Genomic DNA, 27,899 nt, shown 5'->3' on the forward strand with positions numbered 1-27,899 from the left:
ATGCAGGTGCAGACCTCACCTGAAGAATAAAAACAGCTACCACACTGGGAGCTGGGGAAAATGGGTGACTGTCCCTCTGCTATGTCCAGGATGTTTTAAGAATTTAAAAAAGTAAATAAAGGGGCGCCCGGGTGGCTCAGTCGTTAAGCGTCTGCCTTCGGCTCAGGTCGTGATCCCAGGGTCTTGGGATTGAGCCCTGCATCGGGTTCCCTGCTCCGCCGGAAGCCTGCTTCTCCCACTCCCCCTGCTTGTGTTCCCTCTCTCTCTGTGTCTCTCTCTGTCAAATAAATAAATAAAATCTTAAAAATCAAATAAAATAATAAAAAAGTAAATAAATACCATAAAAGTCCTCTCTGGCTAGGCCGAGGCCCTGTCTCCACAAGTTGGATGAGCCTGTCACAGAGGCCCTGCCCAGACAACCCCCCCCCCCATTCCATCCTAATATGGGCCTGGCACGAGGAGTGTGTTCATGACCTTCCTGGTGCTCATCCCAGGGCCTCAGAGATTTCTCCTTTTGTGTAAGAGTTACTGGAACGTGGGATTGGCCCAAGAGGCCTGTGGATAAGTGTCCCTGAACCGGAGAGCTTGGACGGCAGCACGGGGCCGTGGCCCACGATCGGGAGAGTGGGTGGTGGTCAAGCCCCCTGAGCTTCTCCAGTTCCCTCTGGCGTCTGGGTTACTCTGCTACCCAAACAGAAAAACGGTCTTAGAAAAAAAACATGCTAAAAATATAGTAAGATAAATAAATACAACCGAATTTCTAGGTCTAGCAAATTGCACGCCAGGAGAGCTGAACAGAAGGTGTAACTCTGATCCCACAAGGAACCGCCAGAGGTCGGGACCCAGAAGAGAAGAAAACCACTGCAGTCGCACTTTTCCAGAAAGGGTAAGCCCGGCAATCATGGACTCATTAGCCCAACACTGACTGCCAAGCAGTTCTGGACAGATTATCCAGCAGTGATCTGAGAGTGCTCAGAAAAGGACGCAGTGACTAGAAATGCCATGGAGGGTCACTGGGAATGAAACCGCTATGCTTCTCCCTCTCTCCTTTACCAACAGGGCAACCGTGCCCTTTCCAGATACACCTCCCAGAGTTTCCGTAAGACCTGGGAGTTGATCTTCATCTCTTTTGGGCTACACTAGAAAACCGTGGACTCACGATATAATATTTCAGTAACACAGCTGACCAACACGGAGCACTTACTATGTGCCAGACGCTATTCCAAGCACTTGGCATGTATTAAAATTCAATCCTCAAAACAAGTGTAGGAGGTGGGTGTTAATCATTATCCTAATTGTAGACATGAGGAAAAGGAAGCACAGAACAGTTGGGTAACTTGCTGAGGTCACAGAGGAAGGATGGTGGAGCCAGATTTGAACGCACTTGTCTGGCTCCTGATCCCACTATGCGCAGCAGGTATCGAGCCTGGAGATCCCTGATTGATTAGCAGAGGAGCATGGAGCTGGGGGGTAAAAGCCCCAGATCCTACCAGGAGTGCCAATCAAGGTGCCCTGCCCCCGGCGTGCACATAAACCATGTGGGACCAATCATATGCTCTCCAAGGATCCTGCTGCATCTGGGCACACTGGCTTAACTGCCCTGTTTCCTGTCCTTCCCTGGCATAGCAGTGTTGCTGTCTTTCCCATCTTTGATTCCCCCCAGCCCCTTATCAGATGGTCTCTTTTGGCCATGGATGGTTTCTGTTGTTTGCAACCAGAGAGCAGGCTTGAGGCAGGAGCTCATTGCTCTCCTCCCCACCGAGATCTGCTCCTAAGGGAGTGGGCCCTCCTTCACCGCACAGTTAGTTTACAGTTCATGGGCGTGGATGGGTGCGGATGGGTGCAAAAAACCCAGAATTGGTGGAGGTCTCTAGTGGTAGGCCACAGGGCTCTGTCTATATCCTTTCCCATTGATCATCATTTTCACAGTTTGAATTTAGAACACAGAAGAACTGTGTTCTTCATAAAATTCGCAGCTGCCACGGTGGCGGAATCAATGTTTTGTGCAATGATTTAACAATGCTTTCAAGACTAGATGGCTGGTTGGGATCCAAGAGGATGACATCTAACCAGCATAAGGTAACGGTTTGCGTGTTTCCAATGAATCCATTGTGCAAGTAACATATAGCGGAGGGAGAGCTGGCTGGACAGTAGTTCGTGGGAAAAAGCTCTCACTGCAAATTCATTGAGTCACCAGAATAATGCAGCTGTTGAAAAGACAAATGCTTCCAGTAATGCAGGCTGCATTGCTAGAGATTGAGTGTCTAGAAAACTGGAAATGACAGTACCTTTCAACTTGGCACTTGTCAGTCCATTTACATAGAGCGTGTCTCCAGGTCTGGTCTCAACACTTTAGTAGGAGGAACAATGACAACTACAGTGCATTCCAATAAAGGTGGTCCAGGTGTTGATCCCACTTGGGGAGCCAGGATCCCTGTGTGCCAGTAACTGCAGGGGAAGTCCAGAGAAGAAGCCCCACAGACACAATAGTAGGGGACCAGCTGTGAAAATCACAGAGATGTTTTAGCCAAAGCCCTTTGGGAGGCAAGTCAACAGAAAACAAAACATTATACAACAAAAACCATACTGGAGCCAACTCAGCAAAAATAGGACTTTAAGGAAATGGGTGTAGTTTAGGATGGCAACCTTGGGGACTGGAGCTGGGAGCTGGGAAGCTGGCAGGAACCAGGGCAGTCTGACTTTCCACCTTTCCTCTGCTGGCTCTCAATACAAAACAGCCTTCTCTGTTTCCTGGGGCACTATGGGAAAGTACATCCCATCCTTGGCATGGTGTGACACGCTAAACTGCTCAGGCATGGGATTGGTGGGGACAAGGAACGGAGGAGGGTGTGAGGAAGCCAGAAGCGGGCAGGAGGGGTGGGCAGGGGCCACATAGGCAGGGCAGAGTATTAAAGAATAATCCAACAAACACCTGGATGCCCAAGGCCCATCTGTGAGCCAGAATATCACCAGGAGCAAGTACCGTTTGGGGCCCCCTGCGTCCCCTCCCTTCTCCTCATAGTTAACCACTCTGCTGATTTGCAAGTTTGTCATTCCCTGCTTTTCTTAAAGTTTCAGTGCATATGGATGTATGCCTGAGTAATGGAGGGCTGCCTTTGGCATGTCTTGATTTTTATATGATGGGATCGTGTCTAGAGCATCTTTGGCCACGTTGCTTTTTGTTGAGCATGTTTGTGAGAGGTTTGCATGTTGATATGCAGAGCTACGTTTTGTTCATTTCCCTGGCTGGGTAGCTGTCATTGACTATACAGTCATTTATTTCTACAGCTTTTTTTTTTTTAAAGATTTTTTTTTATTTATTTGACAGAGAGAGACACAGCGAGAGAGGGAACACAGCAGGGTGAGTGGGAGAGGGAGAAGCAGGCTTCCCGCGGAGCAGGGAGCCCGATGCGGGGCTCGATCCCAGGACCCTGGGATCATGACCTGAGCCGAAGGCAGTCACTTAACCAACTGAGCCACCCAGGCGCCCCTATTTCTACAGCTTTTGACTATTTGGATTGTTTGCCGCCTTTCGGAGCTAGTTGGCTGCGTCCCTGGAGTGGAATTGGAGGGATGTGGGCTGGGCCTGTCTCCCACCCTGTTAGTACAAGGCAGATTCTGACTCACCCAGGACTTTCCAATAGTGGGAGTTTCCTATGATGGGACAGGCTGTCCTGAGGGGTAGTGAGGTCCCATTCACAGGGCTGTGGGGTGTGTGTTGGGGGGGGAGACGGGCTCATATCCCAACTTCTCCAAGCTATATTGAAAGAGTGTCTGGTGCAAGGAATGAGCTGAGGCCTTGGGGGTTATCGGACATAGGTTTGAATCTAAGCTTTACTATTTTCTTTATTTTTTTAAGATTTTATTTATTTGAGAGAGAGAAAATGCGCAAGGGGAGGGAGAGGGAGAAGCAGACTCTCAGCTGAGGAGAGGAGCCCCCCCCGCCATGTGGGGCTCAATCCCAGGACCCTGGGATCATGACCTAAGCCGAAGGCAGACACTTAACCAACTGAGCCACCCAGGCGCCCCAGCTTTACTACTTTCTAGCTATATGAACTTGAGCAAGTAATTTCCCTCTGAATTTCCAGTTTCCTCTTTCAAGTGGCTGTGTACTCATGGCAGTTTGAGAGGGAACCAAGGGGCCTGGGAAGGCAGGTATTTTGAGAAAAAGAAGAGAGGCAAGGCTGGTCCCAGGACCGTGGGTCACCTTCAAGAGTAGGAAAGGCCAGCAAAAAACCCCCATCCCGGACAATCTGGGCTGGGAAGGAGAGAATGTGGCAGACTCCCTGAGAAGGAAGAGATAGTCAAGGGGACCCTTTTGGAGAGGTTAGAATCAGGGTCCCCCAATCCCATAGGCAGAACCTGGGCAGTGAAATACTTCTGCTGTCATGGTGACCATGATCCACCACTCGCACCCTCCCTTCCCCCACCACGGACCACACCCTGCTACAGATGCAGCCTCTGCCCAAACCCTCAGCCCCCGCTGGGCATGGAGTCAGACTGCCCCCCCCGCACCAGGTTCTCTCTACATCGTGAGGTATCTCCGGGCTGCGGGCCACTTGGGTGAGCCTGACGAAGGGCATTCAGAGCTTCGTGTCTGGATTTTAGGCTTGTGGCTATCACAGGCTCCTCCACTTCTTTGAGTGCTTATTGCACCCCAGGAGCCCTTGACGGCTCCATCTCACTGATTCCTTACAAGACAGACACTGTGAGCTTGCTCATTTTACAGTTGAGGAAACAAGGCACTGAGTGATCAGGTGACTTGCCCAATACGCAGAGCTGGTAGTTGGCAGAACTTGGGTTTAATCCAGACTGGTGGTTCTAAATGCCCCATCTCTGGGGCAGGAGCTCTGACTTAGTCTGGGGGATGGGCAAGGGAAGGCACCCTGGGGAAGTGATATTTGAGCTAGATCCCAAGGTAAGCATCAAGCCAAGAGGACGGGGAACCCCATATGCACAGGCCCAGGTGGGGAGCGAAGCTGGAGGGATGGGAAAAAGGGCCCTTGTAGTTGAGTTCAGGGAGCAAGGTGGGGGTGGGAGGGCAGGGGACAGGGATAGGATGTGGAGAGGTGGACAAGCTTTGGCTCCTGAGGCCCCTGGAATTCATGGTGGGTAGTTCCAGCCACAAACTCCAGTGTCAGGCAAAAAGGTTTTTATTTTATTTTATTTTATTTTATTTTATTTTATTTTATATTTTATTTTATTTTATTTTATTTTATTTTATTTTATTTATTTTATTTTATTATTTTATTTTATTTTATTTTATTACGTTATGTTAGTCATCATACATTACATCATTAGTTTTTGATGTAAGCAAAAAGGTTTTAATCCTGGGGGCTGGCTCAGTCAGTAAAGCATGTGACTCTTGATTTTGGGGCTGTGCATAGTTCAAACCCCACATTGGGCATTGAGTTTACTTAAAAAAAGGGTGGCTCAGTTGGTTAAGTGTCTACCTTCAGCTCAGATCATGATCCCAGGGTCCTGGGATGGACCCTCACAGCTTTTCCCTCTCCCTCTGCCCCTCCTCCCTGCTTGTGCTCTCATGCTCTCTCTCTCTCTCCGTCAAATAAATAAATAAAATCTTTTTTAAAAGGTTTTTTTTTTTTTTTTTAAGATTTTATTTATTTATTTGAGAGAGAGAGAATGAGAGACAGAGAGCACGAGAGGGAAGAGGGTCAGAGGGAGAAGCAGACTCCCTGCCGAGCAGGGAGCCCAATGCGGGACTCGATCCCGGGACTCCAGGATCATGACCTGAACCGAAGGCAGTCGCTTAACCAACTGAGCCACCCAGGCGCCCGTTTTTTTTTTTTTTTTTTTTTTAAGAGAGAGCAGCGAGCAGGGGGAGGGGCAGGCAGAGGGAGAGGGAGAGAATCTTAAACAGGCCCCATGCCCAGCGTGGAGCCAGACATAGGGCCTCTCACGAACCTGAGATCATGACCTGAGCTGAAATCAAGAGCCACCCAGGCGCCCCCCAAAAAGATTTTAACCCCAGCTCTACCTCTACCAGCTGAGTAGTCCCTGGGCCTGGTGGACAAGGTCTTTTCACAGGGCTCTGGGAGTGATGGGCTGGGCCAGGTTAGGTGGTTCTGGGCCCTCCAGGTAGAGCAGGAACAACCAACCGGCTGGGGAAATGCCAGATGGGGCATGGGCCTGGGGAGGGGGGCAGGGTTTGCTTGTGCAGAGGGAGGGGAGAGGGCCTGGGGAGCCAGACCATTTGGGGAGCTGTGTGCGCACCCATGTCTGGGGATGACGTGGTGGCCTTATAGGCCCAACTGAGACGGGTCCTTGAGGAGCCAACTCCGTGACCTGGGCCCTTCTGGAGTTAGGATGGGGGTGGGGCTGCCTCAAAGCCACCATTGTCGCCCCATCTCCCGCCTGACTGTCTGGGACCTAAAATAGAGCACAGTGGATCTCGTGAGAAGAGTCTGGCCAAGAGGTCTGGGGGGGAGGGGTGTGAGTCACGGCTGGGAACCCTTGAGTTTGAAGCTCCCAAAGCCCAGCTGCCCCACCCCCACCCCCAGGGAGCCTGGAATCCACTGGACAGTAGCAGGGAGGGTGTCTCTGTTCCATCCCTGTCCCATTGTGGGGAAGGGACTGGGCCCTGGCCCCAGCTCCGCCATAGGGGTGCTGGATGACTGGGCCAAATCTGCCCCCTCAGAACCTCAGTTTCCCAGATGTACCAGGAGTTAGGGACCTAGGCATCTGCTTGAAGGCCCCTGGAATTCATGGCAGATGGTCCTAATACAGGCCCACAAAGTCAGACAGACATGGGCTAAGTCCCAGCTCCTTTCCTATTGCCTGAGTGACCTTGGGCAAGTCCCCCCACCTTGTAGGGCTTCCGTTCCCTCATCTGTAAAATGAACATTGAAACCAAGTCCTATTCTTGCCTGGTTTCAGCTTCAACTATCCAACAAGGAACCTGACAGCTCCTGGGGCCTCCTCCCACCACCTCCACATCCTCCACATTCTCAGATGCCACATTTTGTGCTGCCAAGATGTTAACAAGTGACCCCACTTTCTAATGCCCTGTGCTTTACACACACTACCTCTGGTTCCCCCACATTGTGCAGGGCAGAGCTGGGTATCAGTTCCAGCCCCCTCCATGGGAGCTGTTCAGCCTCAGGACTGGGCATTCCAGGAGGAAAGAGGTCTTGGCACCAGGGTGGGCTCTCCTGGGGCACCTACCATGTGCCAGGCCTTGCTCTTGGCTCAAGCCTGAAGTCCCGGGGGGGCAGCGATGAACCACCCCATTGTGCACACGGGGAAACTGGCTCCTCTCAAAGGGGTCTGGGAGCTCCGCAAACCGCTCGCCTCCGTGCGCGGGTTGGGGCAGGCGCGGTGTGTGGGGCTGGGGTGCCCTCTAGCGGCCGCCGTGGTCCGGCTCGCGGCTGCTGGGCGAGGAAGTCCCTAATTCGGGCCGCGCGTGGTTCTGCCCGCCGCGGCCCCACCTCCCAGGAGCTGAGAACCATCTCTCCCAACCTGTCCTCTTGGCTTCCCAGAGACCCTACGCGGCTGCGCGCCCCGCCCCGATTGCCATGGAGACCGCTTGTACACAACTTCCTCCATCCCCTCTACCCTGTCCCAAGTGAAGGCCCTCGGGCCGAACCAGCGCCCGCCTAGGAGACGGCCCACGGGGCCGGGCGGCCTGGGGCCCATGAATAGCAGGGCCCCAGGGCCGCTGGCCGTGGGGAGAGTGAAATTCTTCGGCCGGCACCGCGGGGAGGTGAGGTCCAGTAGGGCTCTGCCGACTCTAGTCTCCTGGCTTTGGGTCTAGAGTGGTTCCTGATTCTGCCTGGTATTCTCTGGCCCCCAGCTCCAGAATGGGCTACAGATTCTAAGCTCCGGTTCTAGAGGGCTCAAACTCCTGGTTGACTCCAGTGTTCTTTTGACCTTGGCTTTAAAGTGAACTCAGGGCTTAGAGTAGATCTTGAACTCCTAGTTCTAGGCTTCAGCTCTAGAATGGGCTCTTGGCTCTGGGGTGCCAGGCTCTTCTAGAGAAGGCTCCAGGCTCTACCTTCAGTGAGGGCCCTGAGCTTCAGGCTCAGGTTTTACAGGATTCCAGAGAGGGCTCTAAGTTCTTGCCTCGGACTACAAGAGTGGTTCCTGCATTCTGGGCTCTGGTTGTAGAGAGAGGCTTGAAGTCCAAGCTCCCTCCCAGGGTTCCTGGGGCAGTGTTTAGGGCTAGTCCTGGAGTCTGGGGTCAGGGATGAGCAGACAGGTGTTTCTTGCCCCAGGATGGAACTACTTTTGTGCTCTCCTCCCAGGTCAACTCCTCCGCCTTCTCTCCGGATGGCCAGAGGCTGCTGACAGCCTCTGAGGATGGCTGTGTTTATGGCTGGGAGACCCAGAGCGGGCGGCTGCTGTGGAGGCTGACTGGCCATGCAGGTAGGGCTCCTCAGGCTGGATGTGGACACAGAGGCCTGTGGTTCTGTCTGGCATTCTGCAGAACCTATCACAGTGACCTCTGACATCTGAGCTGGGCATCCGGACAAGACAGCCTGGGCAGGGCTGGAGCAGGAGGGCAAGGACACAGGACTTGGTCCCTGGGGCCTTTGACTCCGACAGACCTGGACTCAGATCCTACTACTTTGTTTTTTGTTGTTGTTTTTAATTTTTAAAATAATCTCTATACCCAACATGAGGCTCGAGCTCATGACCCTGAGATCAAGAGTAGCATGCTCTACTGATTGAGCCAGCCGGGTGCCCCAATCCTACTACTGTTTTAAAAATTGTTTAAAAATATACATATTACCATTTTAAATGCACAGTTCAGCAGTGTTAAGTATGTTCATTATGCAACTTGTCTCCAGAACTCTTCATCTTGCAAAACGTAAACTCTATACCCATTAAACTCCCCATTCCTCCCTTGCCCCAGCCCCTGGCAACCACCATTCTTTCTGTCTCAATGAATTTAAGTACCTTGTCTAAGTAGAATAATACAGTATTCCTTTTTGTGATTTGCTTATTTCACTTAGCATAGTGTCCCTTAAGGTTCATCTATGTTTAACCACTTTTTTGACTGTGATCATAAGTCATGTCACCTGAGCCTCTATTTCCCTTCTCTTTAGAATAGGGGTAGTTAGGGATAGTTGCTACCCTATGGGATGAGATAAGGCAAGCCAAGGGCCTAGCACCCAGTAAGGACTCAGTAGATGTAACTACTATAATTGAGACAAAATTCTGGTAATCACAGGGCAGATTGACTAATGCTATTAATACAGGAAGTCCAGCGCTGGGACTCTGAACCCAGGGTGGGCTCTCAACAAGTTTCTGGGAGGCGCCTGCGTTCACTTTTGGTACTGATTTTACAAATGGGCAAATCAGGGTTGGGTGTTCTAGGCCAAGCCATGGAAGCTCGGCTTGTCAGGTGGCTGGAGGGTTGGGAGTGAGTGAGGAGAGGGAAGGGAGGTGCTAAGGCTGGAGAAATTAGCAGGGGCCGGTCAGCAACGGCCAGAAGGGGAGGGCAGCACCCTGTTCCCTGACCACGGCTGCTTCTCCAGGCCCCGTGAAGTTCTGCCGCTTCTCCCCTGATGGCCGCCTTTTTGCCACCACCTCCCATGACTGTACCATCCGGCTGTGGGATGTAGCAGAAGCTAAGTGTCTGAGTGTCCTCAAGGGTGAGTAAGCAGGATGGGACGGGAGCCAAGCAGCCAGACCGCGCTGTGTCCCCTTCCACCTTGCCCCGCCTCCAACCCGGTCTCTGCAGGTCACCAGCGGAGTGTGGAGACGGTCAGCTTCAGCCCTGACGGAAAGCAGCTGGCATCGGGTGGCTGGGACAGGCGGGTGATGCTCTGGGAGGTGCAGGTGTGTGGAAGGGTGGCTAGAGCGGGACCTGGGACCCAGAGGAGACACACCCCACCCCAGACAGTGGCCCAGAAAGGTCGTTCCATCTTCCCCATGGCCCACGCCCACAGCTGGCAATCCATCTGTCCATGAGGTCGCCCCGGCCTGGACTGTCCCCTCCCATCAAGGCCCCTGGCATCTCCCCAGACCGTGTCACCACATTACCCAGGCAGCCCGCAAGGAGGGCCTTATGTGACCCATCTGAGGCCTAGAATCTGGCGCCGCAAGACTTCTGGGCTGCCCTCCAAATCCAAAGCTCAGGACTCTCTCCTGCAGTCTGGGCAGATGCTGCGCCACTTGGGAGGGCACCGAGACTCCATCCAGAGCAGTGACTTCGCACCCAGCTCAGACTCCCTGGTGAGCCACACCACCTCTGCCCGGCCCTACCTCAAGGAACCCGGAGGCCACACCCACTTTCCCGCTTGGGGCTGAGCCGTGGTTAGGGTTCCAGACCTTGACTGGGTGACTGCTCTTCTGAGCCTGTCCCCTCATCTGTAAGCTGGGAAATTCAGCAGGGTTCAGAATGCCTGCTTTCTCGGAGTCTGGAACCACAATGGTGGGCGTGGGCTGGCTGGTTCGTGCTCACGGCAGACGTCTGCAGGCCACTGGCTCCTGGGACTCCACTATCTGCATCTGGGACCTCCGGATGGGGACCCCAGTGACCTTCCACCAAGAGCTGGAGGGCCACAGTGGCAACATCAGCTGCCTGTGCTACTCGGCATCTGGCCTCCTGGTGAGCTGGGTTGCCCTGGGTTCAAGGCTGGCCCCCTCTGGCTCCAGACCCATGGGCTTACAGCTGTCTGCTGTCCAGGCTTCTGGCTCCTGGGATAAGACTATCCACATCTGGAAGCCCTCTACCAGAAGCCTGCTTGTTCAGCTCAAGGGCCATGTTACCTGGGTGAAGAGCATCGCTTTCTCCCCTGATGGGTCACAGCTGGCCAGCGCTGGCTACTCCCACATGGTAAGCCCACCCCACCAGGCCCATCCTCCTGGCAAACTCCTATCCCCACATCTTCCTTTAGCAGAGCCCTCCGCAGTCTAGAAATGTCCACATCCTATTTGCCCTAAATAGGAGGGTGTCACGGGCAGAACCCAGGTGCCGACCACTTCTGTAACTAGTGCCTGGCACTAAGCTCTGTGCTGGCCCAAGTGCTTGTGGCACTGACTTTTTTTTTTTTTTTTAATTTTTATTTTGTAAAGATTTTGAGAGCATGCACACGAGAGAACAGGAGCTAATGGGAGAGGGCAGAGGGAGAAGCAGACTCCCCACTGAGCAGGAAGCCCAATGTGGGGCTCAATCCCAGGATCCCGGGACCATGACCTAAGCCAAGGGCTGACGTTTTAACACACCGAGCCACCCAGGTGCCTCCTTTTTTTCGAGTGTGTGCGTGGGAGCAGGGAGGGGAGAAAGGCAGAGAGAGAAAATCTCAAGCAGACTCCCAGCTCAGTTCAATGCAGGGCTCGAACTCATGACCCCGAGCCCAAACCAAGAATCAGAGGCTTAACCGACTGCACCACCCAGGTGCCCCTGGCATTGACATTTTTAAGACTCACCATAGCTTCAGGGAAAAGGCAATTGCACTACACTGAGTTTTTGCATCAGATATTCTGCTGAGCATGTTAAATATACCTCACGGACAACAAAACCCAGGCCAAAGGGTTAAGAGGTTGGCTAGGACTCACCCCAAAGTGATTTTAAGGATGCCAGACTTGTGGGGTGAGGTCTCCCCACCCGTCTGCTTGTTTTATTTCCAGGTCAAAGTCTGGGACTGCAACACAGGAAAATGCATTCAGACCCTGAAGGTAAGGCCTGTGGGCGTAGTAAAAGGCCTGCCAGGGGAGGCTGGGGGCAGGCAGGACATGCACCCCGAAAGTGAAATGCTTTTGGCAGGGAGTCCTGGATGTGGCCCATGCCTGTGCCTTCACCCCAGATGGGAAACTCTTAGTGTCTGGAGCTGCTGACCAGGCAAGACGCCAAGTCCACTGCTCGATCAAATCACCCAGAGCCTCTCGGATATAACATCACAATGGTTCTCAGATCTCAAGCCCGTCTCTCCCTGCCCAGGGCCCATGCAACCTGGCAGAATGAACTCATGAAAGGACAGTGAGGGCACTTCCACATCACAGCCCCCAAACCAACCACAACAGAGCACCCACCAGATCCCCGTGGCCAGGACTGTCACGGCCCCCCACCAGGGCACAGCAGCCCACCTCTCCAGCTGGGTCAGTCGAAACGCCCGCAAACACAAAGCAACACCAGCCAGTTGGTCTGTGTTTTATTGACGCCAGTGCTCAGGCTTTGACCGCATACTTCCGCAGCGGGTACAGCCGCTCCTTCCGCTGCTGCTTCTTGGTCTTCAGGTTCTCCTCGTGCTTGTTCAGCCGGCGGCGCATGGCACGGGTCTTCTTGGGTCGCAGATCCAGGGGCTTGTACTTCTTACCCTGGGTGATGGGAGAGCAGGCGAGTCTGAGCAGCAGGGTTTAGGAGCGACTGTGGCAGCAAAGGAAGCCCCAGAGGCTGGAACCGAGCTGCTGGGGGGCATGGGGAGGATGCCGGAAGCGACTGAAGGAGGCCATGGGGGTGCGCAGGTTACTCTGTAGACCTGAGTGTGAGGAGACGTAGTACACCCGGCCCAGCAGGGGACTGAGGCCCTGTCGGGGGAGCTGTCCTAGTGATGAATCAGGCCTGGTCCCTGCTCAAGGAGCCCCCAGCCCAGTGCGAAAGACTGAACAAGCTAACAAGTGGCCCATCGCTGGTGGGAGGAAAGAGATTAAGAAGGCTTCACCTAATGACTGGCAATAGCCTGGAAAGCAAGCAACTTGGTGAACACCACTTCCAAGGGGGAGAACACAGTGTACAAAAAAGCCCCGAAGGATGGCAGCTCAGGTGCTTTCTGGAAACTGCCAACAGCTCAGAGAGGGAGGCACAGGACTGGGGTGAGCTAAGTGGGGTAACAGCATCAGGGCAGAGAGCTGCCGAAACCAGCCGTGCAGATGGGAGTAAGCGCTAAGCTGGAGGCTCGGAAGCACGAGTCTTCGCCCACCCACATCCCGGTTACCCACAGCGCACTGGCCAGCCAGGGCCTCGTCCGTTTCAGGCCAACTAAGCGCTCAGAGCTCGGCTGTCGGCCAGATGAGGCACTAGCCACACACGCGGTCGCCACTAAAAACCCAGGCCTTCAGCCACCATAGCCACATGTGGCCCGAAGTCACTGTACTGGACGGTGCAGGCAGAGCACTTCCAGCACTAGAGAAAGTCTATCGGACAGAACGACCACAGGGCAGAGGCCTCACCTTCCCCGCCCTGACTCACTGGTGCCTGGCAGGGGCTGTACTCACTGGAAGACAATTCTTCCTGACGACCACCTCTATGGTCCCCCCAGAGCCTGATCAAAGAGTTCCAAGCCCAATTCTCAGAAAGACGCTCCCACACACAAATGTACACACATCCAGGGATGGCGGCACCCCCCACCCAACAGTACATGCTAGTGTCCCCTGGGGCAGCCAGCCCAGGCCCACCATGATGGCTTTTTTGACAAGTCAAAGCCTCCAGCTATTCAAATACTAACTGGGATGTTGATGTGAAGCCGTTTTGCGATATACTCAAAGCCCCTCATCAATTGACTTTAAGAGATTATCTCTTACTGGTTCTGCTTCACTACTTAAGCCCTGATAACACCAGTATTAAGGATAAGAACAAAAATTGTCGCAAAAATCCTAGGCCAAGGGGCCAGACACCTGTGGAAATCTCCCAGGAGCACTCAACCCACCCCTCCCCAAGGCATGGTTTGGAACGTAGACCCAGTCACTCCATTTACTGGTGACTCTGGACAATTTAACCTCTCTACACCCTGAGGTTCCCATCTGCAAAATGAGAGTATCAGGTGCTTGAAAGTGACTGACATAGTGCTGGTAAGACAACTAAAACACTTAAAGTTAATCCTCACAGACGGCCCAAGTTCACTCAGCTGGTGAGGATGAATTCCTCATTCATGGACCTCACCATGTGGTGAGGTCTCCAGCCAGACTCTCACCACACTGTTGATTTCCAAAATTTATCAATCTGAATGGTTTTATCTGTAAGCTAAAAAGCTAGCCATAATACATGTTTTTTTTTTTTTTATAAATTTACTTTTTTTTTTTTTTAAGATTTTATTTATTTATTCATGAGAGAGAGAGAGAGAGAGAGAGAGAGAGAGGCAGAGGGAGAAGCAGGCTCCCAAGGAGCAGGGAGCCCGATGCGGGACTTGATCCCAGGACCCTGAGATCATGACCTGAGCCGAAGGCAGACGCTTAACCATCTGAGCCACCCAGGCGCCCCCATAATACATATTTTTAATGGAAATGAAGAATTTAGGAAAGATGACTCCAAACACATGTTTCATATAAGGCTATTAAATATGCAAAACCTCTGAAGAGTTTAAAATGTGAAAGCTGTACAGCATTTAAAATTACACTTAAAATCATTCTTTGTTTTCATAAAAAAAAGTTTATATTGATTCCTACAATAAAACCTCAGTGATTAATATTTTCAACTATTAAGGTATCAGTTATGATTAAGAAATTAAGTATTTATTAAAGGAACCTTGCAATAAGCTTTCTACATACCACATCATCTTTGCTTTCATTCTTAAAGACAACTGCAGCCCTGAGGAAATGCAGTCTGCGTGCCATGCTAGTGGTAAGATGCTGGTTTAGAAGCAAACCCACCTACCAGTTGGGAAGGCTCTGTAAAGCCCAGTCCCATGCACCCCAGCAGCTCTTCATACTATCCTTCTGGCCAAGGGAGGGCTGGAACTTTGCTCCCTGTAGCCAAGCATCCTAACTCCCCCAGCCCAGGCTCACCTTGTAGAATTTCCTGAGGTTCTCTTTCTGCGTCTGGTTGATGACTGTGAGAACACGGGCGATGGATTTGCGAACAACTCGGCTGCAAAACAGAGAGCCATCAGTGAAGGTGGTGGAGCCCTACAATGCTGCCACCCCCTCAAAGGCATCTTACTCAGGACCTGACCCAGATGTCATAAGGCAGGGGTATTCCCCACCAGCTCATCCATATTCACCCAAGGGGGGTACCTAACCCAGTCGAGGAGGCAAGTGTTTTGGGGGTAAGGCCCAAAGACTCTAGGAGGTGGGCATCTCACAAGTAGGGACAGGGAAGGGCTCCTGAGAAGCTGAGCAGAAGTGGAGGGTGGATTAGGAAAGATCTTCCATCCCATAGCCTCAGAGCTGTGGAAGACCTAACCAATGCCAACCTGACTGAGCGGACTGTGGGAAATCATGCCTCAAGCTGGGCGACCAAATTAAGGAGTCACAGGAGGGGCCACTTGGGAGGGAAAAACAAGACGTTTGAGAAGTAGAAAGGCGATGGGGGGAAAGGATAAACCTAGGAACAGGCTGGGAATAAGTGATTTGAGTCATGTTGAATAGCAGGCGTGGTGGGGGAAAGAGCTGGTAAACACGGTCTTGAGGATTCGGCATGCAGCTTGTGTGTTCCCCAACTCATCCAACCCCCACCCCGCACCAGAGGTCGGTTGTTGGGGGCCCATTTTAGAGAAGAGCAAAACAAAACAAAACTTCTGGGTGGTGAGTGAGCACACCCATTAGGTAGGATGTGGCAAAAGAGGAACGTGTGCCCAGTTCAATGGACTCCAAACCCACGTCCCCTGCACAAGTCCTGACGCTCGATGCATGTAAATCAGTAAGTTAAGTACAACTCAAGTGAGGGGTGGGCGAAAGGCACCCACCCACCAAGTGAGGGGAAAAAAATCAAGTGCTGGTGGGAGGTAGTAAAAAAGGGTCCAGTTAGACTTTTCAAGGCAGTGTGAAAAAGGGTCTTGAGGGACAACCCGTTCTTTCTCTGGTCAGAGAGAAGCTGAGCAAGGGCACTCGAGGCAAAAGGACAAAATGGTCCAAGGCGGACAAGAGGAAAATCACACAGGGTTGTCCCATGCGGCTGGGTGCAAGTACGGGGAGCCCAGAGAAGCTGGGTCAGGACGCGCGTGACACTCCAACCCACGGGTCCGTTACACGATCACTTAACCCAACGCTTCCTTCAGCCAACTTCGAAAACCCACAAATGCTTCCGAAGCTCAGGTGTCCCCCACACCAGAGAACCGGGCTTCGGCCGCCCCTCACTCACATCTTGGAGAGCTTGGAAGCCGCGCCGCCTGTCACTTTGGCGACGCGCAGCTGGGACAGCTCCACCTTCAGGTCTTCCAGCTGTTTAAGCAGCTCCTCTTTCTTCTTGCCGCGAAGGTCTCGAGCCTTAATCTTGGCCTGAGCGCAAGCACAGGTCGAGGTCAAACGGCCGGCAGGGCTGCCTCCCCCCGCCCAGCGGCCATCCTCCCCTCCCCCCGCGGCGTGGCCAGCCCCAGGAGGGCGCGCTGGGGGCCCAGCTTTCCTCGCCTAGGCCGTGCCCGGGGCAGGGTAACCGAGGCCCCGGCGGGCCCGCCTTCTTCCAGGTCCGCCACGAGGTTGAGCCGCTACCCCCATTCCGCAGACGGGAAGACGGAGGCGCCGGCAGCGCGGGCTCAGCTCTCCGGGCCCAAACCAGCAGGGGAGAGGGCGGGAGACCTGCGGTGGCGGCGCGAGGCCACTCCGCACGGCGCCTTACAGGCCCGACTGGCAGATGGGACCCCAGCGCTCACCTCGAGCTCCCCACCCCTGGCCCCGAGCCCCACAGCGCGCGGATGGCCCCCGATTCCAGCGCCCTCACCATGTCTGCACAATCCGCCGCTGCCGCCGGCGGAAAGAGGCCAAGGAAAGAGAAAGGGGGCGGGGCTGACCTCCGCAACTACTGCCGGGTGGCGGCGGGCGCGGCCAATGGCCCCGCGGCGAGGGAGCCCTAGCTCCGCCCCTGACACCCCACCCCCTCGCCTGGGGAGCGCCGTGGTCCGGCCCGTCTAGCCCCGCCCGGAGGAGCTGCGCACCTGCGATTGCTCTGGTCGGCCTCGTCTCCTGAGCAGAGCATTTGGGGAAACCGAGGCCCGGGGTGACCGGCAGCTTACCGGAGATGGCACAGTGAGGACTCGAATTCGTCCATCCTGTCATTTACTCGTTCATTCATTCATTCGGTAGACCTTGCAGGATGCCCAGTCCGCTGCTCTGAGCTGCGCGCCAGTGTCCTGGGGGTGGAAGGGCTGAGGGTTTTCAGAGATGAATTAACACGGCTTCTACCTTGGAAGACTTTAAAATCCGAACTGGCGGGGAGAGGCAGGATCCGACAGCTATACTCCCTACTCCATAAACCGTTCTAGTGGAGGAGGCAGCATGGGACAGGGGAAAGAGCATTCAGGGCCTTTTTTTAGTGAATCCCTTCCGATTTCAAATTCCTGCTCCGTTGCCTCGAGCTCGCTGAGACTCTTGGCAGATCCCCTCCCCTCTCTGAGTCTCAGTTTTCTCACCTGTGAAATAGGTATTTTTGAGGATTAGGACCATGGAAAACTCTTAGCACAAGATCTAATGTGTAACAGTCCCTCAAAATATCATTGGTATTAATGTACCAGTGAAATGAACCCTTGAGTTGGGTCCTGAAAGTTAAAGAATTCACAAAGCAGGGAAGGTGCTCAGGCTTTCTGACTGGACAGTTTCATTGTTGCCTCAGCCAGCAAGCACGAATCACTCTAGTGTCTCTCCATTGCCGTTAACAAAGATGCTCCAACACCTCTTAGAGCACTAGTTAAAGCCAGGTTGCCCCGTTGTTGCTGTCAGGCTCGAGGAAGCCTTCTTCCATTCCTTTATGGGGTTCTATGAAAGGGCTTTAGCTTTGGACTAAATTGGGATACTACCTCCCTTTTGTCCCAAGCTTTCTGTTTTTGTTTTGTTGTCATTTATCTATTTTTAGTAATCTCTACATCCATCATAGGATGTGAACTCACAACCCTGAGATCAAGAGTAGTGCTCTTCTGACTGAGCCAGCCAAGTGCCCCATGTCCCAAGTGCAATCCTCTCTTTAGCCCCAAATATACTGAGTTAAATGTTAAATGTTAAAGTGTCTGTCTCTACAGCCAGCCTGGAAGTCAATCATGGCTGACACCTGATTTGGTTTACCTAGCTTCCAGGCCCAACACATGGATGCTTGTTGGATGAATGAATTAATGGGCCTTGCCACAGACCACGGTGAGGCAGGCTTCCAAGAAGTGGATGGGTATGGGGAAGAGAGCAGACAGAGGGCAATCTTGGCATGGATTAGTCCTAAAAGGAAGTTGAATGGTGCACAGGGACTTTGCTGTCATATTTTCCAAATGCTTATAGTTCTTTTAAAGCTAATGATTGTGCACATCTTTCTGACCTTGGAAGTTATCTGTTGCTCCCGTTTCTCTTACAACGCCACTTCCAACACACCAGTAAATTCTGCAGCCTCTACTTTCAAAATAACCCAACATCTTCCCACCACTCTTAATGGCAACTTCCTGGCCTAAGCTACCACTGTCTGTCACCTAAACTGTTGGTGTCACCTTTTATTTTTTTAAAGATTTTATTTATTTATTTTTCAGAGAGAGAGAGCACAAGCAGGGGGAGAGGCAGGCAGAGGGAGAAGCAGGCTCCCCGCTGAGCAAGGAGCCCGATGTGGGACTCGATCCCAGGACCCTGGGATCATGACCCAAGCCGAAGGCAGCTGCTTAACTGACTGAGCCACCCAGCTGCTTAACTGACTGAGCCACCCAGGTGTCCCCTTTTAAATCACCTCTCTACTACTGGCTCTTATTCCCATGTATTTTCAAGACAGCTGTTAAAGGGACCCTTTTCAAACTTAAGTTAGCTCATGTCACTGCCCAGAATTTCCAGTGTTGTCCCATGAGGTAGACCACATCCTTTCCTCAGCCTACAAAACTTTACAGCAGCCCCTCTACCCCCCCCCCCACTTCCATCTCACCTCTTCCCACCCTTGCAGTCCAGCATGACCTTTCTGTTTCTGGAATATACCAAGTCAGCCCTGTCTCTGGGCCTTTGCTTGGCTCCCTCCTTCACTTCTTTCAGGCCCCTGATCAGTGTCACCTCCTCAGGGACATCTCTCTTGACCACTTTATTTAAGGTACTGCCAGGCACTGTGTGGTTTTATACCCTCAGCATGCAGTCATCCCTGACATAGACATAGACTTTTAAAATTCTGCCTCCATGACTGGGAGATCCACAGTCATAAGCAGGGCCATTATTTCATTCACCCAAACAGGCCATTTCTTTACTTGTAAAATGGGCATTTCTGGTTTAAAGTTCCTTCTGACCAGGAAGTTCTGGGGATATGAATTTCTGCTGTCTTGTGGCCTGCCTGGATCACAGAGATTTCTTTCAAGAAATGGAGCTGAAAGGCAGGTGGGCTTTGCCTGTTTCCAGGACCCCTGAGACTTTTATTCGGCACCTATTTCCCAGCATAAGAGTATCTTTAGCACCCAAGATTAGATAGCATCATAATCTGGCAATAATTTTTTTATCTGTAGACACAATTCAATGAGAAGTATTTGAGACAATAAAAAAGAGTCATATTTCATTAACTATTGGCCTTTATTAAAGGCCAAAGTACAACTGGGGGCACCTGGCTGGCTCTGTCAGTAGACCATGTGACTCTTGATCTTGGGGTTGTAAGTTCCAGCCCCAGGTTGGGGGTAGATTACTTAAAAACAAAAAATATTTAAACAAAAAGTACAATTATATGAAAACAAAGGCCCAATTTAATCTAAGGTTAAGGCCTGTTAACAGAATCCCTCAAGCACCTGCCCAGGCACTCAATTTTGGCACCAGAGTCGTCCTTGACTCTGCCCTTAGTCCCCTCACTCTCATCTTTCCCCATCTCATACTCTGGGGATTCGGCTTCCCACGAGGATATGCCTCTCCAGCCAGAACTGACTTCTCAGCCCCTAGGACCTCGCCCTTCCCGTCAGGATGGTGACCACATCTTCCTCTCCCCGCGTCCCCTACCCGCCAGGCCCAGGTGACCACTACACTCGCGGGGCAAAGTCCAAATGTTTTGTCTTGTCAGCACTTTGGATACACTTTAAACGTCTTTAAAGTCTCCCAGTCCGTTAACGATAGAGTCACTGTGCACAAGGCAGGGCACCTTCCTCCGAGCTCTGTGGTGGCGTTCAAGGTTCCTAAGATACGAGAATTAGGGTCTCCACCCCGCCCCCCGTCACTCCTGGAGGTATAAGAACTACTCAGGCCTCAGCTCGAAGGTCTTTTTCTCAAAGAAGTCTGCCCAGCACTCGACAGGCAGAGCCGGGAGCCTTCTCCTGGGGGCCCGGGCACCCTCAGTCTGGGCAGTGATAACCCCCCGCGTCCGCGGCTGTGTCCGCGCAGGCCCCTTCCAGGGCCAGGGGCTCCTCGGATTCAGGAGGGAAGCTGAGCGCAGTTATGATGTCCACGATGCTGGGCCTGAGCGGGGACGGAGTGCCCGCTCCTCAGACGGCAAGAGTGAGGTTCCCCGAAGATGGGAGTCCGGCTGGGGGCTGTCGGGGTGACTACCGGGCGGATTCTCCAGCGCTTCCAGCCACTCCCCCACCAGGCCCCGCCCCGCCCGCCCGCCCACCGGCACTTCCGGTTCCGGCGTGGCCCGGAAGTGGGCGGGCGGCGGCGTCTGCGCGCGGAGGAGGTGGAGGAGGCGCCGGGCGGCCGCTTCCCGCCCCCGAGCCTGAGCCGGTGCCCAGCGGGCTAGAGCGGAGGTCGGACCCGGAGCGGAGCCGGCTGAGCGGGCGCCGAGTCCCCGCCATGGCTCGGAACACGCTGTCCTCGCGCTTCCGGCGGGTGGACATCGATGAGTTTGACGAGAACAAATTCGTGGACGAGCAGGAGGAGGCGGCGGCGGCGGCGGGCGAGCCAGGCCCGGACCCTAGCGAGGTGGATGGCCTTCTGCGGCAATATCCTTACCCAGCGCGGCGGCCCGGGCGCCCCTCAGGCCGGCCTCCCTACTCCTCTCACCCCCGGGCCCCTGAGGTCCGTCTCCCAAGTCCCTTCCAATCCGGTCCCCCTCGGGCCGGGTTCCCTTACTGCGGGTATCCCCCCTTCCCTCTGATCCGGTCTCCCCACTCCCCTTGTCCCGGGCTCCCCTTGTCCTGGGCTCCGGTCCTCGGATCTTCCCTAGCCCCTGGTGGACCCGCCGGCTCGGCAGCCCCAGAAGCATGCCCGACGCGCTTGCAGCCCCGCAGGCCCCTCATTCCTCCGCGAGGCCTGTCCTCTTTTCTTCCCCTCTGTCTCCTCATCCCCTCAGACTGACCGTTCCTTGGGTTCCCCATCACTCCATCCCTCCCTTGCAGGAAATGGGGCCGTTCTCGAGCTAGATGGGCGGGAGGGGCCGAAGTGAGCCCCGCTGAGTAATTGAGCGGCCTAGACGGCTCCCGGGTACAGCCCTCTTGGGCTGGCTTGCAGCACCACACGAAGGTCGGTGGGTGGATGGCTGAGGGATAGAAAGGACCCAAGGGGGAGCGAAGGCTGGAGCCTTAGTCCAGCCCCGAGGTCAGAGATTGTGCACGTCCCACCCCAGAATCAGTCTGACCCTCCAGCTTAATGCTCCTCTTTTTCACCTGTTCTCAGCTTCCTGTGAACGAACACCCTGGGCTGTGGACCTTGATGGTCTCAGCCACGTTCAACAAGCGAGTTTTGGCTCCCTCCCTGAAACAGCCTTCTTGTGCAGGAAGCAGGGAAAGACTAGTAGTTGAGAGCTAGGAAAAACCAGACAGCATCAAGTGAAGTGTAAAAGTAGAGCCTCATGACTGGAAATGACTATTCTTGTGGCCACATAAAGCAAGCATTTAGAAAACAAGATTAAAAATAGAGGTGGTTGTCACAGCCTGCTTGGTCCCTTAGCCGTTTGAGCACAGGAAACTGACTTATTCTCACAGGAAGGATTTTTCTTTATTCAAATGGTGTTACAGGAAGTGCCTGCCCCTCCCCCGCATTTGCCAGGGCAGGGTTGGAGGCTCATGCTGTATATAAATCAGGTTCTGGGTGTTTAATCAGTTGACTCAGCTTGGGAAGTCAGGCCCATGGACTACCTTAGGGAGGAGTCCTGCGCTGTTCCAGTGTGCCTTTGAACCAAAAACCAGACTTTGAACAGGAATGTGCTTTCAAAGATGGGGATTCAAACTTGTATTTCCTGCCCCATCAGGATCACCCTGCTTACCCCATTGATGAAGGGGGATCATGAGAAGGACCCCCATGAGGGAAGATTGATTCTGCAGTCTGGTGCAGGACCTGGCTTATGGGCAGGCAGTACCAAAAAGGCTCCGGGGTCGGGCCTATGGCCCAGGACCATCCACAGATGGGGAGAACAAAGGCTGGTGATGTGCTATCTTGGTCCTGGTGCTACAGGGACTTGTTGAAGGTCATCTCTTGGTACGCCCCCTGACTAATGATAGGTTCTTTGAGGCTGCTCAGAGGCCAAGGTTTAGCACATCCAGTTGGTGGCAATTTCTCCACTAGTGACAGTGCCAGAAACCTTGTTACCATAGACTGTCTACCTCTTGGGATTGGAGAAAGGGAGGTTAGCAACGAGAACTGAAATCCTGGCTAATGTGGAGCCCAGGGAGGGAGGAGGAAGGAACTGGTATTTACTGAATCCCTATAATGTGCCAGGTATTGGACTTATATTAGATCACTGAATTTAAACTATAGAACAGGCTTCTGGGAGTCTTAGAACAGAGGCCAGAGGATTAGGGATAGAGATTGATTGATTGGAGTGGGGGAATGTAGGGAGGAGGAGGCCTGTCTTACTGCCTTATAGGGAATTGAGTCTTGGTAGGAAATCACTCAGATGAACTAGAACATGGGCTGTGTATCCATGCAGACCTAACTCTATCATGCTATAGCTGTGTGACCTCATCCCGTCTCTGAACCTCAGCATCCTCTTCTGTGAACAGGAGGGGAACCCCGCGGGCCTTACAGGTCCGTGGGAGCATCACAACAACACTGTGAGGTTTCATGGTGCCGGGCACCCAGCAGGTGTCCTGGACATGTAGTGTGGGTCTTTGGGTAGAGCGACAGTAGGGGAGTGTAGAAAGAGCTTGGCTTTGGAGTTGGGCATACTTGGGTTTGAAGGCCAGCTGGACAGCTTAGCTTTTTAAGCTTGGGCAGATCATTTTCCTTCTCTGAGCTTCAAATTCATTGCCTTTCAAATGAGAATAATGATTCTTGTCACAGAGCATTGTTAGCAGTATTGAGATGACATACGAAAGCACCTGGCACAGGAGCTGAGACCCTGTAGGGAGTTTAAAATATTCGTTTCTTTTCTTCGTCACTGAAGAACCTTCTGGTCCTCAGGAACAGGGATCTGTCCAAAGCAGTGGTTTTGAACAATTTTGCACTCTCTCCTCCTCCTGAAGAAATTTGGCATTGTTTGGAGACATTTTGATTGTCACAACTTGGGGAGCACTGCTGGGATCTAGTGGGTGGAGGCCAGGGATGCTGCTAAACATTGTGCGGTGCACAGGACAGACCTCACGTCAGTCGTGTGGTCTAAAATGTTAATAGTGCTGTGGTTGAGAAACCCTGATCTGGAGATGAGGGGCAGCGGCCCCCAGGCTCCACAGCCTTTGTAAGCTGAGCACGGGGGCCAGCTTGATAAATGCTGTGCACTCCCTGCTCCCCAGATGTCCCCAAGCTGCTAGAAGCCCTGTATCCATCAACACCTATAGCCAATGCTTGGTGGGTTGGAACTACGGAGGTAATTAAAGCAGTGATTCTTCTTGCCCCCACGGACTAGTTTCCCTGCCCTTCCCTGTCCATCCCTTGAATGATTCTGTTTGTCAGCCGTGCTGGTTAGTGAAGAGCGCCGGCCTGCATTTCATTCTAAGCTGCTGAGACTCTGCGTATTGATCTGGGACGCCAGATCGGAAAACAGTTCCAAGGGAGACGTTATCAGTGGCTGGTATCAGACTGGCCCTTGCCTGGCTGAGGAAGAGGAATTCCAAAGCCAGCAGATACAGGGGGTGGGCTGCCTCTCCATTGTGGAAGGTGGATCAGGGCTCAGCAGGCCCCTGGGTGGTGCAGGCCCAGCGCGGTCAGGATGGAGCCCACACTAGGGAAGATGGGACTGGGCTTTGCTCTGGAGCCTCTGTTCACACAGGTATCACTGCACAAACAGGAGTGGAGACCTGATTGGGCAGCAGCCATTCCTTGTTCTATTTTTGAAGCTTTTTGGCTGAAGCCAGTGTTTCAGATGAGGAAATGAAAGTTGGCTGATGTAATTCAGTTTAAAATAGGTGTCACCTTTGGGGACCTAACCCAGATTGTCATTTTCTTTTGAGTGCTGTGTATTCAGACCTCAGCAAAGAATGTGTCAGGATTGCAACCAAGGTTGAGGGGAGTGGGAAGGGTCGGCTCGTATTTTGGGGAAAAGCTTTTAGATTAATAAATCTCCCTTCTAGTAGCAGTTGGGACGTCACAGACCTGGGTGGGTCTTGCAAGATAGCAGTTTAAGCACATCTTAATTTCTTTAGCAGTTGAATTGATAAAACATTGGATTAAGAGTTAGACCTCCATTTGTGCCTTCGTCCTTCCCTTTTGAGAATGAGAAGGTGACAGGGCTAGCCTCGCATCACTGTTGTTGTGAGGACCCAGCAGGGCAGCCGCGGTGCCCAGTACCAAGCAGGTGCAAGTGAGCTCAGTCAGTTTCTATTGCAGGTCACCCCGAGAGGGCACTTGCTTTGCTCCTGCCTTCCAGGGTGGGAGGGAAGGAGTGTCCAGACATGTTTCGGGGGTGGCAGAAGGAGGGGCACTCTTGGTGTGGCTCAGGAGAGCTCCAGGCTGCTCTCTGAATGGGCCGCGGTCACACCTGGAATCGGCAGTGGGGCGCGGTGGCGGGGGTGGGGCATGTGGATGTCATTTGACTCCTCTCTCTCGAGCTGTTTTTGAAAGGCGTTCATTAATAAAAGCACGGACATGCTTGAACCCAACCATCCTTAACTGGTGGGGATGCACAGGGGACATGCTTCGGGCATTCCACGCAGCCTTGCGGAACTCTCCCATCAACACCAAGAATCAGGCCGTGAAGGTACAGAGGGTGGTGCTGCGGCTTTGCTGGGTGGTGCTGGGCTCGGGGCTGAGCCAGGGCGAGCGAGCGCTCCCTGGGGCTCCAGACAGCCTCCGTGAGGCTCTGCCGAGGGAGTGAGTTAACCCCGGGCGGTGCTTCCATGGCAGCCTCCGGGCACTCCTACCATCAGAGCTGTCAGTGTTTATAGTAAAAGCTCCCCAAAGAAGCAGGCCTCCCCAGGGCCTGGGGGGGGAGGGCGGTGAGGAGTCGGCCCAGCCCTTGCTGCTTAGCGAACCTATAAACTAGCTTGCCAGTGGGACTTAGAGCAGTGTTTCTGCTTTAAAGGTTATTGAATAGGCTTTATTTGCGTAAGGATTTTCAGTGCTTTTAAGATTTCCTGTCTTTTAAAAACAAGGTGAGGGGCGCCTGGGTGGCTCAGTCGTAAAGCGTCTGCCTTCTGCTCACGTCATGATCCCAGGGTCCTGGGATCGAGCCCCGCATCGGGCTCCCTGCTCAGCGGGAAGCCTGCTTCTCCCTCTCCCGCTCCCCCTGCTTGTGTTCCCTCTCTCGCTGTCTCTCCCTGTGTCAAATAAATAAAATCTTAAAAAAAATAAAAGTAAAAACAAGTTGAGAAGACACAGTCGTGCTTTATTGCATCACAGCTGTTTAGAAGCTGTCTGAAATTTGCTCCGGGGAAAGGGGTCTCTCCGAAGCTGGGGTTTTTGCCGGCTTGTGACAGCATGTTGATGTAAGCAATGGCTGCACCTCTCAGGTGGAGGGAAATGACCCCCCTGTCACTGGGGTGAATGCAGAGGGAAGCTGCAGCTTTTCTTAAACGTGTTAAGAAAATAGATCTCCATAGTTGTGATCTTGGGGAGTCTGAGCCTTGCAGGTGTCCTCAAAAGCAGTGATGTTTCTCTCCGGGAAACCACTTACTCTCCCCCAAAGAAGTGAATAACTTTTTTTTTTCTTTTTAAGTACTTTATTTATTTGATAGAGAGCACAAGCAGGGGGAGTGGTAGGCAGAGGCAGAGGGAGAAGTAGGCTTCCTGCAGAGCAGGGGGAGCCCGATGCGGGGCTCAATCCCAGGACCCCAGGATCATGACCTAAGCTTCAAAGGCAGACGCTTAACCGACTGAGCCTCCCAGGCGCCCAGAAGGGAATAACTTATTGGCCACTTACTTTGTAACCGTCCCAGACAAATGAGAAACCGGGCAGTGTTTCTGAGAGTTCTGACCACTCGGTTTGGCATTTCTGTGCCTGTCTTGGAGGACATGGATGTGCCTGGGCTTCGGCTCTGGGTGTCACTCCCTTTCTCTCTCCTCTACAGGAACGAGCCCAGGGCGTGGTGCTGAAAGTGCTCACAAACTTTAAGAGCAGTGAAATTGAGCAGGCCGTGCAGTCGCTGGACAGAAATGGCATTGACTTGCTAATGAAGTACATTTATAAAGGGTTTGAGAAGCCCACAGAAAACAGCAGTGCAGTGTTACTCCAGTGGCATGAAAAGGTACGTGAACACAGCGTTTGTGCAGGCGGCCCGCCGACCAGCCCCCAGCCCAGGGGTCACAGCAGGGGGCCAGAGCTTCCGAGACAAACACAGGACGGTCTGACAGGCATTCGAGAGTAAGGGGAACATCTGGTCCCTTCTCCCGGGGAAGCACCTGCTAGGGGCTCCCTGGTTCTGGTAGTTGCAATTGCTTTAGCGGCTGGTTTATGCCCGGTGTGTCATGGGGCAGGTGACGTGGCATGGTGAGAGAGACAGGGAGTCCCAGGTGGGAGGGAGGCAGGCTTGCTTGCTTGTGGCTGGGGCTTCATAATACTTGGTTTGCATCAGTGGAGGTAGCCGCTTTGCATTGGTGAAGGTGGTGGGTCAGGGGGGTGGTCTCAGGAATGCAGGCTGAGCCCTCCAGCTAACTCTCGGGGCGTCGCCCTCTGGCCTCAGCCTCACTAGGCCAGTGGGGGCTGGGGGCAGTGGCAGAAACCTGGATGCTCACTGAAGAGGGCCTGCACCACCTGAAGCGCAAAGAGCTGTGCCTGTCCCCTGCTCAGGTCGTTAAAAGAGCAAGGCATTTCGTCTAGCCACCGTCCCCCTGCCCCATGGAGTCACGGGAAGCTTGCTCGTCATTATCGGAGACCGGGTCGCTACCAACAGCATGTCCTCCCCAAAAGGCTCTGTTGAGTTGGGAGGGGTCAGCCACTTGGGCAGGCTCGGTGCTGGGCTGTGGCGGCCTTTGGTCCTGTTGCTGGCCGTGCTGTGCCTGTTCGGCCAGAAGGTGAACGGGGCTTGGCGGGGGGAGGGGGGTGGCCGTGCTGCTCAGGAACTGAGCAAGCCCTCTGCCTGGTGTGGTGGCCAGGCCCTTTGTTTGGTCCCTTTAAGGCGACTTGGTGCTGAGCCCCGTTGGCATTTCTAAGGAGGACTCGGGGAGGCAGCTGTGATGGGTCCCACGTCCCCCGGCAGGCCGGGCTCCCCCTGGGCCAGCTGGGTCTCATTTGATTCCTTTCCTTTTCCTGCCCCCACAGGCATTAGCAGTAGGAGGACTAGGCTCCATTATAAGAGTTCTTACAGCAAGAAAGACTGTTTAAAAAAATAAAAGGACTCATGTTACCTTGAGAAGAATTTTGGATGCACAGGCTGATGAAGAAGGGATTGACAATGGACCATCTTCCTGGGATCTCCCAACTAAACTATTTCAGGACATGCATCCGCTGAAGTGTATTTTATTTTCAAGGTGGAGGGAGAACTTGTCTGTTTCCTAAATCCTTTGCAGGATCTGATAGTCTATGCCTTTGTCCACGAGTAACACAGAACTGACCTCGTAACTGTCTGCCGGAGTAGCTGGTCAGCGTTGGTGGGTGTAGCTGTGTGCTCTGCCTATTCCACGTCGGGGAGGGACGAGCTGGGCAGGTGCAGATCCAAGGGCTGTGGTCAAAGGGAGAGCTTGTTTTTTTGAAGTAGTAAAACTTGGAGGGTTTGTACAGACATCCCGTCTTCCGACAGAAGATGGGCTCTCTTGGATTCATTGTAAAGTGCCTGCTGCATCAATAAAGCTCTTGGCTTATTAGTATGTGCTTTGCGGTGTGTTTCATGTATGTAAAG

The 27,899-nt window shown here is 53.2% G+C and overlaps 3 protein-coding genes across 3 annotated transcripts; 2 read left to right on the top strand and 1 right to left on the bottom strand.

The window, feature by feature from the left end:
• The first annotated feature begins 6,731 nt into the window (after positions 1-6,731).
• On the top strand, positions 6,732-11,940 carry WDR38 (WD repeat domain 38). The gene is made up of 9 exons (XM_045881879.2): positions 6,732-7,723; positions 8,265-8,385; positions 9,501-9,617; positions 9,707-9,804; positions 10,120-10,200; positions 10,445-10,576; positions 10,655-10,804; positions 11,599-11,646; positions 11,735-11,940. The coding sequence occupies exons 1-9, from the start codon at positions 7,655-7,657 to the stop codon at positions 11,861-11,863; spliced, it is 945 nt and encodes a 314-aa protein (XP_045737835.1). The 5' UTR covers positions 6,732-7,654; the 3' UTR covers positions 11,864-11,940.
• A 164-nt stretch (positions 11,941-12,104) lies between these two features.
• Positions 12,105-16,711, bottom strand: RPL35 (ribosomal protein L35). The gene is made up of 4 exons (XM_045883137.2): positions 16,559-16,711; positions 15,983-16,119; positions 14,689-14,770; positions 12,105-12,285 (listed from the first exon to the last, which is right to left on the bottom strand). The coding sequence occupies exons 1-4, from the start codon at positions 16,559-16,561 to the stop codon at positions 12,136-12,138; spliced, it is 372 nt and encodes a 123-aa protein (XP_045739093.1). The 5' UTR covers positions 16,562-16,711; the 3' UTR covers positions 12,105-12,135.
• Positions 16,712-20,393: 3,682 nt separating this feature from the next.
• Positions 20,394-27,867, top strand: ARPC5L (actin related protein 2/3 complex subunit 5 like). The gene is made up of 4 exons (XM_045883141.3): positions 20,394-20,693; positions 24,751-24,823; positions 26,133-26,309; positions 27,323-27,867. Exons 1-4 carry the CDS (start codon positions 20,545-20,547, stop codon positions 27,383-27,385), a joined length of 462 nt encoding a protein of 153 aa, XP_045739097.1. The 5' UTR covers positions 20,394-20,544; the 3' UTR covers positions 27,386-27,867.
• The last annotated feature ends 32 nt before the right edge of the window (positions 27,868-27,899 follow it).

Source organism: Mirounga angustirostris, unplaced genomic scaffold (genome assembly GCF_029215605.1).
Source record: "Mirounga angustirostris isolate CCGP_5_RB_7025 unplaced genomic scaffold, mMirAng1.0.hap1 SCAF_15, whole genome shotgun sequence".
Classification (NCBI taxonomy): Eukaryota; Metazoa; Chordata; class Mammalia; order Carnivora; family Phocidae; genus Mirounga; species Mirounga angustirostris.

Excerpts from the sequence above, each read along its gene's own strand:
- RPL35 (XM_045883137.2), bottom strand. Across the intron at positions 14,771-15,982 it reads GCTTCCAAGCTCTCCAAGAT|CCGAGTTGTTCGCAAATCCA; the intron begins GTGAGTGAGGGG and ends TCTGTTTTGCAG. Across the intron at positions 12,286-14,688 it reads ACCTCAGGAAATTCTACAAG|GGTAAGAAGTACAAGCCCCT; the intron begins GTGAGCCTGGGC and ends CCCATCACCCAG.
- WDR38 (XM_045881879.2), top strand. The coding sequence starts at position 7,655 with ATGAATAGCAGGGCCCCAGGGCCGCTGGCCGTGGGGAGAGTGAAATTC. Across the intron at positions 7,724-8,264 it reads TCGGCCGGCACCGCGGGGAG|GTCAACTCCTCCGCCTTCTC; the intron begins GTGAGGTCCAGT and ends CTCTCCTCCCAG. Across the intron at positions 10,201-10,444 it reads CACCCAGCTCAGACTCCCTG|GCCACTGGCTCCTGGGACTC; the intron begins GTGAGCCACACC and ends AGACGTCTGCAG.
- ARPC5L (XM_045883141.3), top strand. The coding sequence starts at position 20,545 with ATGGCTCGGAACACGCTGTCCTCGCGCTTCCGGCGGGTGGACATCGAT. Across the intron at positions 20,694-24,750 it reads GTGGATGGCCTTCTGCGGCA|AGGGGACATGCTTCGGGCAT; the intron begins ATATCCTTACCC and ends GTGGGGATGCAC. Across the intron at positions 26,310-27,322 it reads TACTCCAGTGGCATGAAAAG|GCATTAGCAGTAGGAGGACT; the intron begins GTACGTGAACAC and ends CTGCCCCCACAG.